The sequence below is a fragment of the Saimiri boliviensis genome, chromosome 1 (assembly GCF_048565385.1).
Source record: "Saimiri boliviensis isolate mSaiBol1 chromosome 1, mSaiBol1.pri, whole genome shotgun sequence".
NCBI classification, from domain to species: domain Eukaryota; kingdom Metazoa; phylum Chordata; class Mammalia; order Primates; family Cebidae; genus Saimiri; species Saimiri boliviensis.
In genome coordinates, this window is record NC_133449.1 from 294,232,384 (window position 1) to 294,249,903 (window position 17,520).

At 35.8% G+C, this 17,520-nt stretch overlaps 1 protein-coding gene across 1 annotated transcript in view; it reads right to left on the reverse strand.

Annotated features, from left to right (window-relative positions):
- Nucleotides 1-17,520, reverse strand: part of ADCY2 (adenylate cyclase 2) — a 445,240-nt gene that overhangs the window by 94,419 nt on the left and 333,301 nt on the right. The window contains exons 13-14 of the mRNA XM_003932504.4: nt 15,671-15,740; nt 13,646-13,743 (exon numbers count right to left, since the gene is read on the reverse strand). Of these exons, the coding sequence (XP_003932553.2) occupies nt 13,646-13,743; nt 15,671-15,740 (168 nt within the window). The remainder of the gene's footprint in view (nt 1-13,645; nt 13,744-15,670; nt 15,741-17,520) is intronic.

Below are 17,520 nucleotides of genomic sequence, written 5' to 3' on the forward strand. Positions count from 1 at the left end.
TCTGCTTTATTTATTTCAAATAGATTCTGGAGTGCATAAATATTTATGATTGTTAAATTTTTGGTGACTGAATTATAATAAAAATATATATATATTTTTAATGCTGAATACACTTGAATTCTTCATTGTCAGGAATTTATATTATTGACATTTCCCTTATTTTATAAGCTATTTCCTGGAATAGCGATTCTATATCCTGTATTTCCAACCTTTCTCTTTTTATTTCAGCTACATCTCCCATACGTGGCATAGATGTGGCCTTTGGTTTGTAGCCTCAATCTTTTAGTCTCTGTCCATGAATGAGACACTTTTATCCATTCAAAAATATAAAATGTGTTAATATTTGACCAGTTCTTTCCATCTTATTTTCTTAAAATGTTGGGTAGAATTCACACACAAATAATCTGTGTATGAAGCTTCCTTTGTGGGAAGAATTTTTAAAACAAATTCAATAAATGTAATAGATACATGCCCAGTTAAAATTTCTATTATGTCTCAGTTTTTGGAAAACTGTCTTATCAAAAAATTCTTTCACTTTATCTAAATTGTAAATCTGTTTGGCTTCAAGTAATTTATGGAATTTCCTGTATGTCCTATTAGTATCTATAGATTTTTAGTGAGTCCTCTTTTTCCTCTTGAGTTGCTAGTTTGGGTGCTTTGTGATTTTTTCCCCATTTTTCATTCTTGATCAGTCTTGCTAATGGTCTAGGACTCTATAAAGTTTTTTTCAAAGAGCCACATTTTGGCTTTGTAAATTTTCACTACTGATATTTTTCTATTTTATTGATTTCTTCTTTTTAGTATTTATTCCCTTCTAACTGCTTGATTCTAAATTCCTCATCTTTTTCTGCTTCCTAAGATGGAAATTTGGACAACTGATTTTTAACTCTTTCCTCTGTTCTAATGTGAAAGCATTTTAAAGCTACAAATTCCCCTCTAAATTGCTGCTTTAATTACATCTCACACATTTGGATACATTATATTTTGATATTAAAACATTTTTACATTTCTCTTGTATTTCTTATTTGACTCCTGGGTTAGTCAGAAGCATATAGTTTAACACTAAACTATTAGGGGATATTTGAAAATATTCTATTGTTAATGATTTTTAATTTGATTTTAGTGTGGTTAGATAATGGACTATATTTTTTTATGTTTTCATATTTATTTCTGTCTTTTCAAATTTATGGAGAGGGTTTTATGGCCTAGTATAAGTTTCATCTTTGTAGATTAATGTTCCAGGTGTGTTTTAAGTAAAACATGTATATTTCAATTCAGTTTAGTGTTTTCTGAAACAACAATTAGTTTTAGAAAGTTGATAATGTTGTTCAGACCTTCTATAAAGTCCTATTGGCATAATAAGAACTAGAAAAGGGATACTAAAATCTAATTATAATATATATTTGTCTCATTTTTTCTTTGGTTTTGTCAGGTATGCGTAAGATGCTTTTTACGGTCTACTGTAGGTTAAGAGTGTTCATATCTGTATTTTATAGCTCTGTTATTAGATATAAGCACATTTTATTATTTTATGCCTCCTGGTGAATTGACCTTTTTATCATTACTCGTTATCTTTATTTATCTCTGTTAATATTTCTTGGCTTCATAACTACTTTGTCTGATATTAATATATATATAGTAGCTTCACCTTTAGCTTATTATTTACATCAGATACGTTTTCCATTCTTTTATTTTCAACGTACCTAAACTTTGTATTTTAAGTGCATCTCTTGTAGAGAGTATATGGCTTGTCATACCTTCCTTTAGCGTGTTTAGTCTTTTCCCATTTAATAATGTTTGAATTTAATCTTACCCTCTTGCTATCTATTGTTTATTTGCCAGATTGCTTTTATTTGTATAGTGTGGGATGTTATATTTGTTGCTACTATTTTAAACCTACCATTTCATTATGTTTTATGTTTGTCTCATTTATTTTTGTTTTTCTATTCTTCCATTATTGCCACTTTATTAATTAAAGGTTTAAAAATATTTTTCATTTCCTCTTGGTTTTTTAGCAATACTTCTTTTATTTTTAGTAATTGCTCAAGAGTCAATACACACTTTCTAACTTATCATTTGTTACTTAGTATTAATATTATTCCACTTCAAAAAATACATGACACTTAAAACAATTTAATCCCATTCTCATGAGAAGTCTTAGTAGATGTCATTGCTTTTTCATCAGATCACCTGTTACCTTTTAGAGAAAGTAATAAAAGGTAAACATATTGTCTTTTATACTCTCTCATACAGTAAGCATGTCCGGTGCTCTCCATTCCTTCCTTAGATTCATGTTTCCTTCTGGCATAATTTCACTTCAGCCGGAGGAACTTCCATTAGCATACCTTGTAGGTTTGCTGGTGACAAATTCCCTATTTTTTTTTAACTTGCAGAATATATTTCATCTCAACTTTAAAAAGGAATATTTGAACTGAATGTTTAATTCAGGGTTGATCATGTTCCCATCAGTGGTTTAAAGATGTTCAATTGTCTTTTGCCCTCCATCATTTCTGATAAGAAGGTAACCATTTATTCTGTAATTGATCTCTTATATGTAGTGTCTTTTTGTGTGTGTGTGTGGCTGCATTTAATGTTTTTCTTTCTTTTCTTTTTTGGTTTCCAGAAGTTGGACTAGGATATGCCACATATGGTTTCCTTTATAGTTATCCTGCTTGATGTTCATAGAGATTCTTGCCTTTGGAGATTGAGGTATTTTAACAAATTTAGGAAAATTTGTCACTGAATTTGTTGATAATTACTTGTGTCCTAAAATGCATTTCAATATTTTTCTGAATAATTATTCCACTATGAAGACAGTTGATGGAGACTCTGAACATTCTGAAGTCAGGTCAAATAGACCTGGAAATAATAAGAGTATTAAAATGTGACTCTTCCTATTCTATAATAATCTGCTAGACACAGTGAAGAGCATCCCAGAAGAGCTGTTAACATGTTTTGTGAAAGTACCTGATGACCACTACTTTGCTCCTTCCTCAAATGTCAAAAATCTATTAAGAGCTGATAAAGGAGTACAATGTTATTAATACAGCTGACTATCTGTTTCTGATTTGAGCCCTCACTCAAACCCACCCATGCTGGCACCCTGATGTCAGACTTTGGCTTCTAAATTTCTATTGCTCCTAAGCTACATAGTCTATGGTCCTTTGTTAGAGAAGTCCAAATGGACTAAGATAGCAGGGAACAAGAAACACTGTGAGACAAAGTCATGGTTGGTTAAATGCTCTTAATTATAACCATTTATCCTACCTGTTCTGTCAAAAGCATGTTAGGGTCAATTAAGCATACCAAGACATTGGTGTAACTTGATCAATTTTAATTAACAGTCCAGGAATGATCATTCTCAAAATAGCTTATAAAACACAAAACTGACTCAAGAAGAAATAAAAAATATAAATAGGCTTACATATAAAAAGTAAAGAGATTAACTTAGCAATTAAAAAATCTACTTACATAGAAAAATTCATGTGCTGATGGCTTCACTGGTAAGTGTTCACAAACTTTCACTTAATTTTTAATTTTGTTTTTGAGAGAGAGTCTTGCTCTGTCACCAAAGCTGGAGTGCAGTAGCACAATCATGGCTCACTGCAGCCTCCACTTCCTGGGCTCCAACCTACCAAGTAGCTGGGACCAACAGGCTTGTGCTGCCATGCCTGGCTAATTTTTGTATTTTTGGTAGAGATGGGGTTTTGCCCCTTTGCCCAGGGGTTTTGCCATGTTTCCCAGGCTGATCTGGAACTCCTGAGCTCAAGCAATCCACCTGCCTCTGCCTCTCAAAGTGTTAGGATTATAGGTGTGAGGTATCATGCCTGGCCCAAAACTTTGAAAGAAGAATTAATACCAATATTTTATAAAGTCTTCCATAAAATGGAAGGAAAGGGAACAGTTCTTAACTCCTTCTGAGGCCAGTATCATCCTGATACCAATACAAGACAAAGACATCACAAAAAAGTAGAAATCAATATCTCTTATGAATATGGATACAAAAATTCTGAACAAAATATTAGTTAATTGAATCCAGCAACAAGTAAAAAGGTTTATATGTCAAGACCAGTGGAGTTTACCCAAGAAAGATAAGGTTGCTTTAACATCTGAAAATCAGTCAACTTATTAATAGATCATATTAGTAGAATAAAAGAAAAAACACATTATCATCTCAATAGCAGCAGAAAAAGTATTTGACAAAATCCAACAGTATTTCACAATGAAAACACTCAACAAACGATTAATAAAATGGAATTTCCTTATCTTTATGAAAAATCGCCATGAGAAGCTCACAGTTAACATCATACTTAACGGTGAAAGGCCAAATGCTTTTCTCCTGAGATTAAATAAGAAAGGATGTATGGTGTGGCTACTTCTATTTAACCTTGTATTGGAGGTTTTAACCAGGAAAATTGGGTAGAAAAAAAACATAAAAGGTATCAGATTATAAAAGAAGAAGTAAAATTCTTTTTATTTGTAGGTGATATAGTCTTGAATATAGAAAAGTATGTGAGAATCTGAGATTTGGACTTGGAGTGGCTCAAACTCTCACCAATATGCTCAACTTGTGGCTGTTCAATATTCTAGTCTATGGCATATTGGCATTTATGTTCAGATGGACCTCTCTTCCATCTGAGTTTTTATGGACTTAATACTTCTGCGCCCCCCGCCCCCGCCAAATCTTTCTGTTGAAATCCTAACCCCAAATGTGAAATCCTAACCCCAATGTGATGGTATGAGGGAAATGGGGCCTTTGGGAGGTGATTGGGCCATGAAGGTGGTAAACTCATGAGTGGCATTAGTGCTCTTATGCGAACCGGCTGGAGAATTAGCTATTTCTTTCTTCCATATAAGGATACAAGGAGAAGACAGTAGTCTGCAACCTGAAAGAGAGCCCTCACTGAAACCCACCCATGCTGGCACCCTGATGTCAGACTTTGGCTTCTAAATTTCTATTGCTCCTAAGCTACATAGTCTATGGTCCTTTGTTAGAGAAGTCCAAATGGACTAAGATAGCAGGGAACAAGAAACACTGTGAGACAAAGTCACGGTTGGTCAAAGACTCTTAATTATAACCATTTATCCTACCTGTTCTATCAAAAGCATGTTCAGGTCCATTAAGCGTACCAAGACATTGGTGTAACTTAATCAATTTTAATTAACAGTCCAGTTGCAAAGCTGCTTCTTTTTTTAACCCTGAAGCATAACTGATTAAGTACTTACTGAAAAGCAAACTTGACTCTTCCCTGTCGTAAGACAAGAAAAATTACTTTTAGTGTCCGTTTTGACATTGGTTCTTTAGTCAAGTGCATTGTTATAGAATATGGAAGAGACTGAATCTGGACAAGATCCTCGTTCCTTTCTGCTTTTTTTCCCAGTGAAATTGCTTAAAGGTGGTCCTGACAGGGGTGATAGACATTTACTGATAAAAGAAGCCCACTGGAGATTTACAAAAAGCCTACGAAATGTATTAATTACAAGGCATCTCTCTGGGTAAATAATGCTGCCTTTGTCTGGCATTCTGTTGAATGTCATGACTTTCACAGCCTCTCTCCTGGTTGACTTCACTTCCCTCACTTCCTCCCCAAAGCAAGCCTCTCATCAGCTCTCCACTCACATCTGTTGTGTGGGATTCAGTCAGGATGATAAGAACCAAAGAAAGCAAATTTTTCTTTTAATTATAAGTTAGCATGAAATAAAAATTCCTCCTTTTTAAATGACAGAACTTCAAAATGAAAGAGAATTTAGTAAAAAAGGAAAAAAGAAAGAATCAAAAGTTGAAAAGAGGAAATTGAATTTAAATATTCATCACCATTACAATAGCTTTTCTCTGATGAGAGGACTTAGTTTTGAGATGTTCTGGGCCCTTGAAGGTTCTGAGATGTGGAAAAGAAAAAAGAGATTATCTTTGGCCAAGTAAAGAAAGTTCTACCTTTACAGCAATGATAAGGATGGAAGATTTGAATTTTCAGACACACTGTATTCCCCAGAAAGTGCAGAGTCTTCTCTTCCTATACCCACTCCTTGGATTTAAATACTACATAAGTGCTGGGTTTTCCAGACTGTATCTCTACCCATCTCTATAGAATCTACAGAAGCTATAGGGGGTTCATGGAAGGTTCTATAAATTCTCTAGGTCACATATTCCCTTCTGTGTGAAACTCCAGCATCTGGATATGTAATACACACATGCGTGTAATGTCCAGAACTGAGCCCTTGAGTCCACTCTCCCTCCCCAACCTGTTCCTGCCCCAGGATTCTCTCTCTATTATTGCAACATTTTTTCCAGTTGTTCAGGAGAAAATTAAAAAAAAATTTAAAACCCTGCAAAACTTACTTTCTCATACCCTTTATATCGAATCCAGCAGCAACACTTGTTTACATCACTCTGCAAAACCTATCCCAGGATTTGAACAAGTTTTATTACTTCTAGTATTGAGTGTTGAAATAAGTAATAAAATTGATATTAGAGACCCAAATAGAAATAATAATTCTAAGATATTTAACATTACAATTTGGCTTATTAATTTTTCTTAAAACTTCATTAGCTTTAATTTTTCTTGGGATAATGGAATGTGTATTTACCTAAACTGTACTGGGAAAAAAATTTATCCTTGTTTTAACAATTGCTCTCATGACTGGTTAAACATAATCCATTTAGTTTGGCAGATAATATGAATGAAACTACTAAAAATAACAAAAGCATTTCATGCTTGATCATTTTTGATCTTTGAAGGTAGCTCACATTTCTGATAAAGATACACTACAGGGCAGACAGAGTGAAAGAGCAACTCCAAAGGAGGAGTCAATCAATAGTTTCATTATATCTTTTCAAATTCTGAGATTAGAGCTAGATTCAACAATTATAGGCTGAATAAGGACGAGGGTGGGCTCCCTTTCAGAAAAACATCTTCCTTTTTCCAGGTCACAAATTTCTCCATTAGTAGTTATTCATTCATTCATTTACTCACTCACTGATTTAATTATTTCTTTCCCTTTTTTTCAAAAACACATGAGGCAGTTTACCACAAAAAAAGAAAAAGCCAAACAAAGGGAACAAAGCAAAAGTATAATTAAGTTAAGAAAGCAAGTAAAGTCAGCAGAAGTGAGAAGCACCATTATTCTAACAAAAATGCTTCATACAGTACAACAAAATTATTTCTTTAAATACATGAGTTAATCAGCAAGAAGTTTTCCTAAATACACAGACGGTATTCAAATGCAGACCACTGTGAGGTGCTGATGCTAAATGGCTCAGGAGAAATCTGGGGCTAATACCTGCTCTTGGTGTAAGACTGATGGTCTACCCAAGGAAGGTGATGCTCCCAGGCATTTGATTAATATGATATTAGAACTGAGCTCTTAAATAAAGGCAGGGGCCCTGAGGTGCTATCCCACCAAGAAATAGAAAAAGAAAAACTCCACCAGTCTGGTAATTTTTAGGAATCATAACTATCTGACTGGGGCCATAAAGTAAAGATCATTTTTGAAAATTGGGATCACCAATCTTGCTCCATGCCAATGGGTGTTGACCCAAATACACATGACCTACTTAGTGCAGAAACCTTAGTCTAAAGATTTAATAAAATACTGTGACTTGAATTGGTGAATCCCAGAGACATCTGGCAAAGATACACTGAAATCTATCCCATAGTGAAGCTGTTACAACTCAGAACGTACGTAACTACCATGGACCCTTATCCTTGCTGTTGATGAACATACAGACAAAATTACAGGTAATACAAGGACAGACTTAACAGGTAGACTAAATGGCAGAATCCACATATTTATCAACCATAAAGAACACAATAAAAGAAGTGATATTTCTGCTGGGCACAGTGGCTCACACCTGTAATCCCAGCACTTTGTGAGGCTGAGGAGGGCACATTGCTTGAGGCTAGGAGTTTGAGACCAGCCTAGCCAACGTGGCGAAACCGCATCCCTACTAACAATACAAAAATTAGCATGGTGGAGTGGCAGGTACCTGTAATCCCAGCTACTCAGGAGGCTGAGGCAGGAGAACCACTTGAACCTGGGAGGTGGAGGTTACAATGAGCCAAGATGGCACCACTGCACTCCAGCAGAACTCTGTCTCAAAAATAAAAAAATTTAAAAAAAGATATTTCCATATAATACGTTTAAAATCTGCAAGTAAAAGAAAACAAAATAAACTCCATTGGCAAAATATAAAATTATATATACAAAAATGTTAGGTTTTAAGAATCATAGACTTCTTAGATATGAAAACTAAATCATAAAGATTATAAACTCCATAGACAAAATACAAAATTATATATACAAAAAAGGTTTTAAGAATGTCATAGACTTCTTAGATATGAAAAAAATCACAAAGATTATAACCTCAATGTTGGATAAATAATTTACCAGAATGAAACCCAAAGAAATACAAAAGTGGAAAGTGTGAGGAAAGCTGACAAGACCTGGAGCACAGGATGAGAAGACAACATGCAGCGAACGCCAGGAGGAAAGCACAGATAATCGAGGAGCAGCGATGTTTAAGGAGACAGACGCAGAGCGTTTTCAAGGGCTGAGCAGAGATTTGCGTCCTCAGATTGAAAAATCACACATAGTCACTTAGGTAGATAAAAACAAATACATTTATGGAAACAGTATAGTAAAAATCCTGCCCCCTCCTCACCCACAAAAAAGATATCTAAAAGCTCTCAGAGAGGAAAGACAGACTCCCTAGGAAGGAATTCAATGAGACTGATGGAAATACTTCATTAACAAAAATAGAAGATGTGATACCACAGAGTAATATCATTATCACACTGAGGGAAAATAAACGTTAACCTAGAATTTTATTCCCAGTTATACAAATATGAAACAAAGCAGATAAAAATTTTTTAACACAAACAAAAAAGGGTCCTACTGTTTAACTCATAGACCCCTCCTCCAAAACCCTAACAAATCATATACATCACCAAAAAGAAAAATAAATCTGAAGAAACAAATAATTTTTAAAAAGCATTTTTGAGGAAATGAATTGGTAAAGAATTTGGGCAAGTACAAATAAACATCGACTATAATTACTGTTAGAGCTAAAATCCTAGGAAATAATTACATTGAAGAGAGATTATGAGTAACTTTAGAATGTACTGAATTAAGCGTATATGTTAAAATTCATTTCACAATTGCCAAGACATGGAACCAGTGCAAGCACTCATCAACCAGCAAGTGGATAAATGAAACATTGTATGTATGCACCATGGAAAATGACTCTGTCATAAAAATGAAACAAGTAATGTCTTTTGCAGTAACTTGGTTGGAGACGGAAGTCATTATTGTAAGTGAAGTAACTCAGGAATGGAAAACCAAATTCTGTATGTTCTCACTTATAAATGGAAGCTGAGCTATGCATATGTAAATGCACATAGAGTGATATAATGGACTAGGGAGACTTGAAAGAGGGATGGATAGGGGAGCAGTGAGGGATACACAGTGACATATTGGGAACAATGTATACTCCTTAGGTGAGGAATGAACTGAAATCTCACCACTCTACAATTCATCCATGTCATAAAAAACCACTTCTACCCCCCAAAATATTGACAAAATACATAATATTATATTAAAAACATATAAATTATAATACATAGAAATAATAGTTATACTTTTTTAACACAAAAAATATATTGAAATTTTAATGGTAATCATTAAAAGAAAAATATGTGATGCATATTCTATGAACTTGAATAGTAATCTTCAATGAAAAAATATATACTTCCTAATCAGTAAAAGAAACAAAAGAATAGGCTGCTCTGCTTATGGAGTAGCCATTCTTTAATTCCTTTACTTTCTAACAAACTTACTTTTACTTTACCTTTAAAAAAAGAATAAAAGATCTTGATCAATCCATTAGAAATTAGAAAAAAAGAGAGAAACGGACCAAAGAAAAGCAAGGTAAATGAAACACAAAATAAAATGGGAGAAGTCAGACCATACACATCAATTAATAAAACAAAAATACAGATGACTAGAGAATGATATAAACTGGTACCAAAACAGAGATATAGTCCAATGCAACACAACAGAGGCCTCAGAAGTAACGCCACACATCTAAAACCATCTGATCTTTGACAAACCTGGGAAAACAAGCAATGGGGAAAGGATTTCTTTCCTGTTTAATAAACGGTGTTGGGAAAACTGGCTAGCCATGTGAAGAAAGCTGCAACTGGACTCCTTCCTTACATCTTACACAAAAATTAACTCCAGATGGATTAAAGATTTAAACATAAGACCTAACACCATAAAAACCCTAGAAGAAAACCTAGGCAACAGCATTCAGGACAGAGACATAGGCAAGGACTTCATGACTATAACACCAAAAGCAATGACAATGAAAGCCAAAATAGACAAATGGGATCTAATGAAACTTGAGAGCTTCTGTATAGCAAAAGAAGCAATCATTCGAGTGAACCAGCAACCAACTGAATGGGAGAACATTTTCACAAGCTACCCATCTGACAAAGGGCTCATATCCAGAATCTATAAAGAACTAAAGCAAATGTATAAGAAAAAAAAAAAAAACCATCAAAAAGTGGGCAAGGGATATGAATAGATACTTTTCAAAAGAAGACATTTATGCAGCCAACAAACATATGAAAAGATGTTCATCATCACTGCTCATTGAAGAAACGCAAATCAAAACCACATTGTGCTACCATCTCACTCCAGTTAGAGTGGTGATCATTAAAAAAATCCAGACACAACAGATGCTGGAGAGGATGTGGAGAAATAGGAATGCTTTTACTCTGTTGGTGGGAGTGTAAATTAGTTCAACCATTGTGGAAGAGAGTGTGGCGATTCCTCAAGAATCTAGAAATAGAAATTCCATTTGATCCAGCAATCCCATTATTGGGTATATACCCAAAGGATTATAAATCATTCTATTATAAAGACACATGCACACATATGTTCATTGTAGCACTGTATACAACAGCAAAGACCTGGAACTGACCCAAATGCCCACCAATGATAGACTGGACAAAGGAAATTGGCACATATACACCATTAAATACTATGCAGCCATAAAAAAGAATGACTTCCTGCCTTTGCAGGAACATGGATGAATCTGGAAACCATCATTCTCAGCAAACTGACACAAGAACAGAAAAGCAAACACCGCATGTTCTCACTCATAGATGGGTGCTGAACAATGAGAACACATGGACACAGGGAGGAGAGCATCACACACTGGGGTCTGTTGGGGGGTGGGGGGCTGGGGAGGGACAGTGGGTGGTGGGGATGTTGGGGAGGGATAACATTGGGAGAAATGCCTGATGTAGGTGATGGCGGGGATGGAGGCAGCCAACCACCTTGGCATGTGTGCACCTATGCAACAATCCTGCAAGTTCTGCACATGTACCCCAGAACCTAAAGTATAATTTAAAAAAAGAGAAAGATATTAAATTGAGTAAATAAAACCAAAATAAAAACAGGTACTGTTTAAAGGAAGCATACCCACATACTAACAGTCTAGAGGGCAGAAAATCACATCTACAGTAAAGAGCACACAGGGTAAACATTTACAAAGCCTGGATTGTGGACATGTGTGCATTTATCATATCATATCTGCACTTTTTGGTACCTTTGAAATATTTCATAGCAAGACTTTTTTTAAAGGAAAAGAGAAAATGAAGATATTAACATGGAAGAAAACTGAAGGCAGAAATTGCAGAATAAGCATGAGGCTCTTACAGCAAGTGCAGGTCTGGAGGCTCCATCAGGTGAGGCTGTGGATTTTGCTCAGAGCTTTTCCTTTTTGTATTGTTGGTTGGAAAAGCTCTGAGGAAAACCTGTATGTACCCACAAAAATAATGGGTGACGATGCTTGAGAGAATTAACTTCCATGGGTCCTCATAAAGATGCAACACCACAGAAGAGAGACAAGAAAATCAAAGTCAAGCCAGCAAAGGCATGACGAGGATGTGTTTCTTAAAAGTAGAATCCCATGAAAATTTCCTGGCCTCTGGAAGTCTTTTTGTCTTCTTTGGAGGCATCTATTAAAAAGCCCCAGTCACTCTCTCTGTTCCCTGCACCTTCCAGTAGGTGAAAGACAAAGACCCTGTATTATTTATAATATAGAGAATGTAGAAATACTCATCCAATAGGAAAATGTAGAAAACTTAATATATCTATGTAAAAGTAACAATAAAGACGCATTCCCTCTGTAGTATTTGTTTCACCTACGTAGCTTTCAAAATGCTTTTCTGCTCTACCAGTCTAGAAGCCAGTGTGCAGTGGGATAGTTGTTTCTCTCCAGTACCATGGAGCAGGCCTGACACTAAGGAGCTTAATTTGTAAACATTTGTTTGAATGGAAAACTGATACGTTAACATTGGGAAACTTCACTGAAGATTTTGTAAGTCCTGAAGAAGAGCTTCCTTGGCTGATGTACTGTACTTCCAATTCATGGGGAAAGGAGAAGTCTACTGGAAATCCCTTCTATAAGGGAGCACATTGCTAATGAATTGTACATACATGAACAAAACTTTCACCACTCTACAATTCATCCATGTAATCAAAAACCACTTGTATCCAGAAGTGATTTTTGGCTATTTGGCTTAGTGCCTAGAAGAAAACTCTTTGGAGTACAGAGGGGGAGAAACAGACAACTTCTTTGTAGTTTGCTCAGCATGTTCATGAGATGAAACACTACCCAATCCAAGCAGTCTGAGTTGAACGCAAAGGCTGGCTGCACCATGAGAGTTCAATGCAAGCACACAACTGAATACTACTAGACTGAAAGTGGTTTCTTTGACCTTAATGAAATAGGTTAAGAAAGAAAAAAATACATGATAAGAAAGAAAAAAAATCTATCTTAAAGTTTCCTTCTACATTCCTTCTACATTCTATTATAATAACTTTCTTGTTATTATAAGGACAAGAATTTTCTTTAGATTGTAAAATGAGAATTCGATTTCTTGAAGACAGTCACCTGATTAGTCTTGAACTCATTCAGAAGGTGCAAGAGAAAGATAACCTTAAAACCATGAAGTGATTGGTTTTTCACCAGTAGGTGGAACAGAAAGAATCCCCCCAAAGCATGAAACGTGGTTTGCCCAGACTCTCCCATTTGTAACCCAGGTCTCTGTGGGAAGAGGTTGGCTGGACCTTGACCTATAGCAATCAAAGATGGCTGCAGAGTGGATTTCAGAGATAAGAGAGGGGTGTGTAACACAGAACTTGAACAAAATGGATAGGTGGGCAAAGTGTGTCTTACAGTGAAAGGCTGTGCCCTTTCAACATAAGATAATGGTATGTATTTATTAGGAACCACATCTCGGGACTGCACTCTTTGTGGGTAAAGCTTATTGGGCCACATTTTTTAGACTGGGCATCAAAGTAATCTCGACATCAAAACCAGAAGGTTAAATTTATTTTTTTAAACCCCTAGAAGTTTGAATCAACATGTCCACTTTGAAAAATCCAACATTATGCTAAGGAAGACACATGGGGGCCACTTCACCTCCAAGTCCTCAGTTAGTCTCCCTCCGCCATGACATGTTAAATCACCCCACTGTGTAAAATCAGCATCCTTTCACACCTTGAGATGTAACTGGGCTCCAGTGGAAAGGCACCCCAGGTAAGAATCCCAGTGGAAACCAGAAGTACTTACTTTGGCAGCACGAGAATCTGCACAATGAAGATGCAGAAGAATATGAGACAGGCACAAGTCACGTAATACTTGAACGCTGGCAGTGCTGTGGCCCGGTACTGAGGGATAGAAAGGAACCCATGAGTAACAGTTCTCCAAGAGAAGAGCTGCACACAGTGCCCAGCAGCCTAGTTGTACCCAGGGCATGCACCACATTCAGAAATTGCGTAGATGTTGGCCCATGCATGCTAAGGACAAAGCCTGTTCATCTCAGCAGTGAGTGCTTCCTTTCCCCCGCAAGAACCGTGGAGTGACTTCCAAGGACCACAGTTTATGAGTAAAGCTGTTCTGAAAACCATCTATCAGTAACTGAATCTCTCTAGGAAGGAGAGAGGCACCTGACCAGAAGGTTGAGTGAGCTGTGAATCGTGCCTGTGCCCTAGGTCCCACGAGGGTCTGACATCTATGGGTACTGAGGGAAAGGGAATGACTTCCAATATACTATTTTACTTTTGAATACTACTAAGGAAATGCAAGACATATTCATTTATTTTAGTATTTTATTTTATTGTCTTAATGCCTTTGAGAGGTGATGGGTGAAGTTACAAGACCAAAAATGTTTGCTGACTGGGTTCTTAGTTGGCTTGTTCTGAGCTTGGCCAGTGGTTCTCCCCATCCTTCCTCTCATCCAGTGCAATCAGCAGGGGCCCACACAGTTCCCCATGCCATGAACAAGCTGGCCAGCATTAGCTGCCTACCTGGGGATGGCCCTGCTTGACTTAAGCAGGATAAAAATGCCAGACAGGGCTGTACTTTTGATGCTGGTGGTGACCCCTGCTGCATTGGGCACAGTGCCCTGCACGTCATGCTTTTCTTGTGCTAATCAATCCTCACAACAGCCCCTATTTTGGATGAAGAAACTGTGGACTGGAATGAGTGACTAGCATCAATGAGATGTGCCAATATCATTGAAACCTCCTGAAAATACTTTCAGGTTGCATTGGCTACATTTGCATAAACTTTTCCAAGATATAGGGACAGTCATGTATTTGTCGGATTTTAGCCTCCCTGTTTTAGTGCTGAATGGGGGATCTCTGATGAGTATCCAGATATTTCTCTTCTGAGACCTCTTGCTGCCCTTTGCCCTACCTGATGCCCTGAAGGGCAGGCTGGGGACAAGTGGACAAAAACTGAGCTTAAGTTTTGCTGCTCTCTAAAATTTGCCTTAAAGTCAGCATCCGCAAATACGTACCATGGGGAATGTACGCAGAAGCTGCCTTTTGAAATGATCACCTCTGTTTACTAGAATTTTTTTGGTATATTTTTTGACTTAGTAGCCAGCATAATTTCCATGCTCATGAAAAAGCTATATTAGCATAGTTGCTGAAATGTGATATGCATTCTATGTTCTCAATTAAATTCTTATCTTTTAACTTCTTCGGGCCTTTGTACAGAGATATGAGTAGAAATTTCTTTGTGATATTAACAAAGAAATGGGCTTCCATCAGGAAAGAAAGAATGTAACAGTTAAGCAATGAGTAGCCATTGTCAAACTCCTTCACTTAGTGGTGGACAACAGATCCTCTTGACCACCAACATCAAAGAAACTTTTGGTATGTTCATAGATTTTGGAAGGAATTTTCATATTTTAATATTTCTATTTGATATTCATTAAACACTGCACTAAATTTTATCAACATAATTTTAATACCATAGCTGCCAATGCAACCATTAATGAAACTTTTGTTCAAACTAGGCCTGTAATTATATAGTTGGATGATGCAAATTACTTCTAAGTCTGGTTTCTTCTCTAGATCAACAAAAAACAAAAGGCAAATAAATGGTGACTGACCAAAGACAGGAACTTGGTGATGAGAAATACAATAAAGCAATATATGCATGAAAGAACCACCAGAAAAGCCAGACACAGTTCCAGTTTAGCTAGAAGCAGTTTAAATGTCACATATAAAAATCATGAGCCCAATTTCATGAAGACATTCAAATTTCAGAAAACTGGATTGATGATTTTGAAGAAAAAAAGCTTACTTCTTTTTCTAGTACTTTGTTATAGAAAAGCAGTGAGATTCTCTGAATATCTTCAGACTTGAGCCATTGCCTGGAAATAGAAAGGACCAACATATCAACTATTTCTTTAAATGACTTGTACTTTTCTTTCTTTATTGTATATCATTCCAAACAGCATCAAAAAAAGAAAAAACATATAATGCCAACTAACTGGATATGGACTCTGGATACTGTTAACAGGATCTGAAAATATAATATCCCTAATCCCACACTTCCCTCCTTGGAAAATTCTATATTATAAATCAACTGTCATATCATTTGCAACTCAGAGGATCCAGATTAAATAACAAGGGAGGTAAGTCATCTAAAAGATTGAACACATTGATAAATTGATCCCCTAATGTTTGAAATCACACAGTGGTTTCACCTCCTTAAGGATCTGGTTCCTAGAGAAGCACCATTTTTTTTTTTAGCTTCTGGAGGGCAACATATCACAGAGCATCCAAACCATCAGAATGCCTTTAAGATCTGGGAAAGAAGGTTTTGATTCTTTCACACTTAGTGAAAATACATGCATTGTCACTTTTTTCATTTCTAGAATGTAAGTCATACTTGAATAAAGTTTTTAAAAAATTGGTAAAAATACTAATAAGCAATTCGTTCAGACTAGGTTGATGTAAACATAAAACTGCATGCATAAATCTCTCAATTGTTGACAAATAAATAAAAATTATATGGAAGTATGCATTGTACCAGATTGTTTGACTTTTAAACATCTGTTTTAAGCAAGTAGTTGTCAATATTGAGCATAAGGAGGAAACCTTTCACAACAGAGTCATATAACCACAAGCCACACAGCAATACCAGTTGTGTACCAAGCAAGCCGTGCACATAATGCCTAACACAATCACGCATCAGACAATAAAATAAACACATATTTTATGAAATATAGTTAAGTGAAATAGAGGGATACACCTCATATTTATGAGTACAGGCATGTAAAAAAACAAATCTATGCATAAAAGTATCTAGATATACCAGATATCTGGATATACAACAACATATATTACTGGCTGGTATGAGTTATTAGTTATTGAGGAACTTACATTTCTAAATACTTTTGGAGTTAAAGATATAATAATCCCAGATATATATTCATATATATGTATATATCTGTATGTCTATATAATTGTATATCTAGATTCATATTAACATTTAGATCTATATCTATATTTATATTTATATCTATGTGTGTGTGTATGTGTGTGTGTGGAGAGAGAGACACACAATATATGTTAGGACATTAGAGAGAAAATTGTGTTTTACATAAATATCCAAAAAAAGTCATACCTATTCAAACAATTATTAATTCACCTGAATTTCTAATATAATACTTTTCTGAACCGTTGGTCTTTCATCATGGATTTTGACTTCTTGGGATATATTTGAAAGATAAAAGATGAAAGCCTTTGAGGATCCAGGGAAAAATGTCAAGAGAAACTTTGTACTTTATCAGTAATCAGCAAGTGTGGCCTCCTCCTGATTTTGGATTAGGGTTTTGAAGTGAAGTCTGATCTTTAGCAATATGGCTAATGACAAGTGAACCCAGGATACTCACACACAGGAGGAAGAAAACCCCAGGTCTGCTTGGCGCCCCTCATCAGTTTGGAAGACTTTCACTGCCAGACACATACCCTGATTAGCTTGAACATCTCAGAAAACTAAACTATCAAAGGGCACTTTCAACTGGGGCAGGGAAGTCAGTAATGTATTCTAGACTACCATTAAAAGTGAGAACAATAAAAGTACCTCTTTAAAAAAAAAGTTTATTTTACTTTATTATTATTTTTTGAGATGGAGTCTCTGTCACC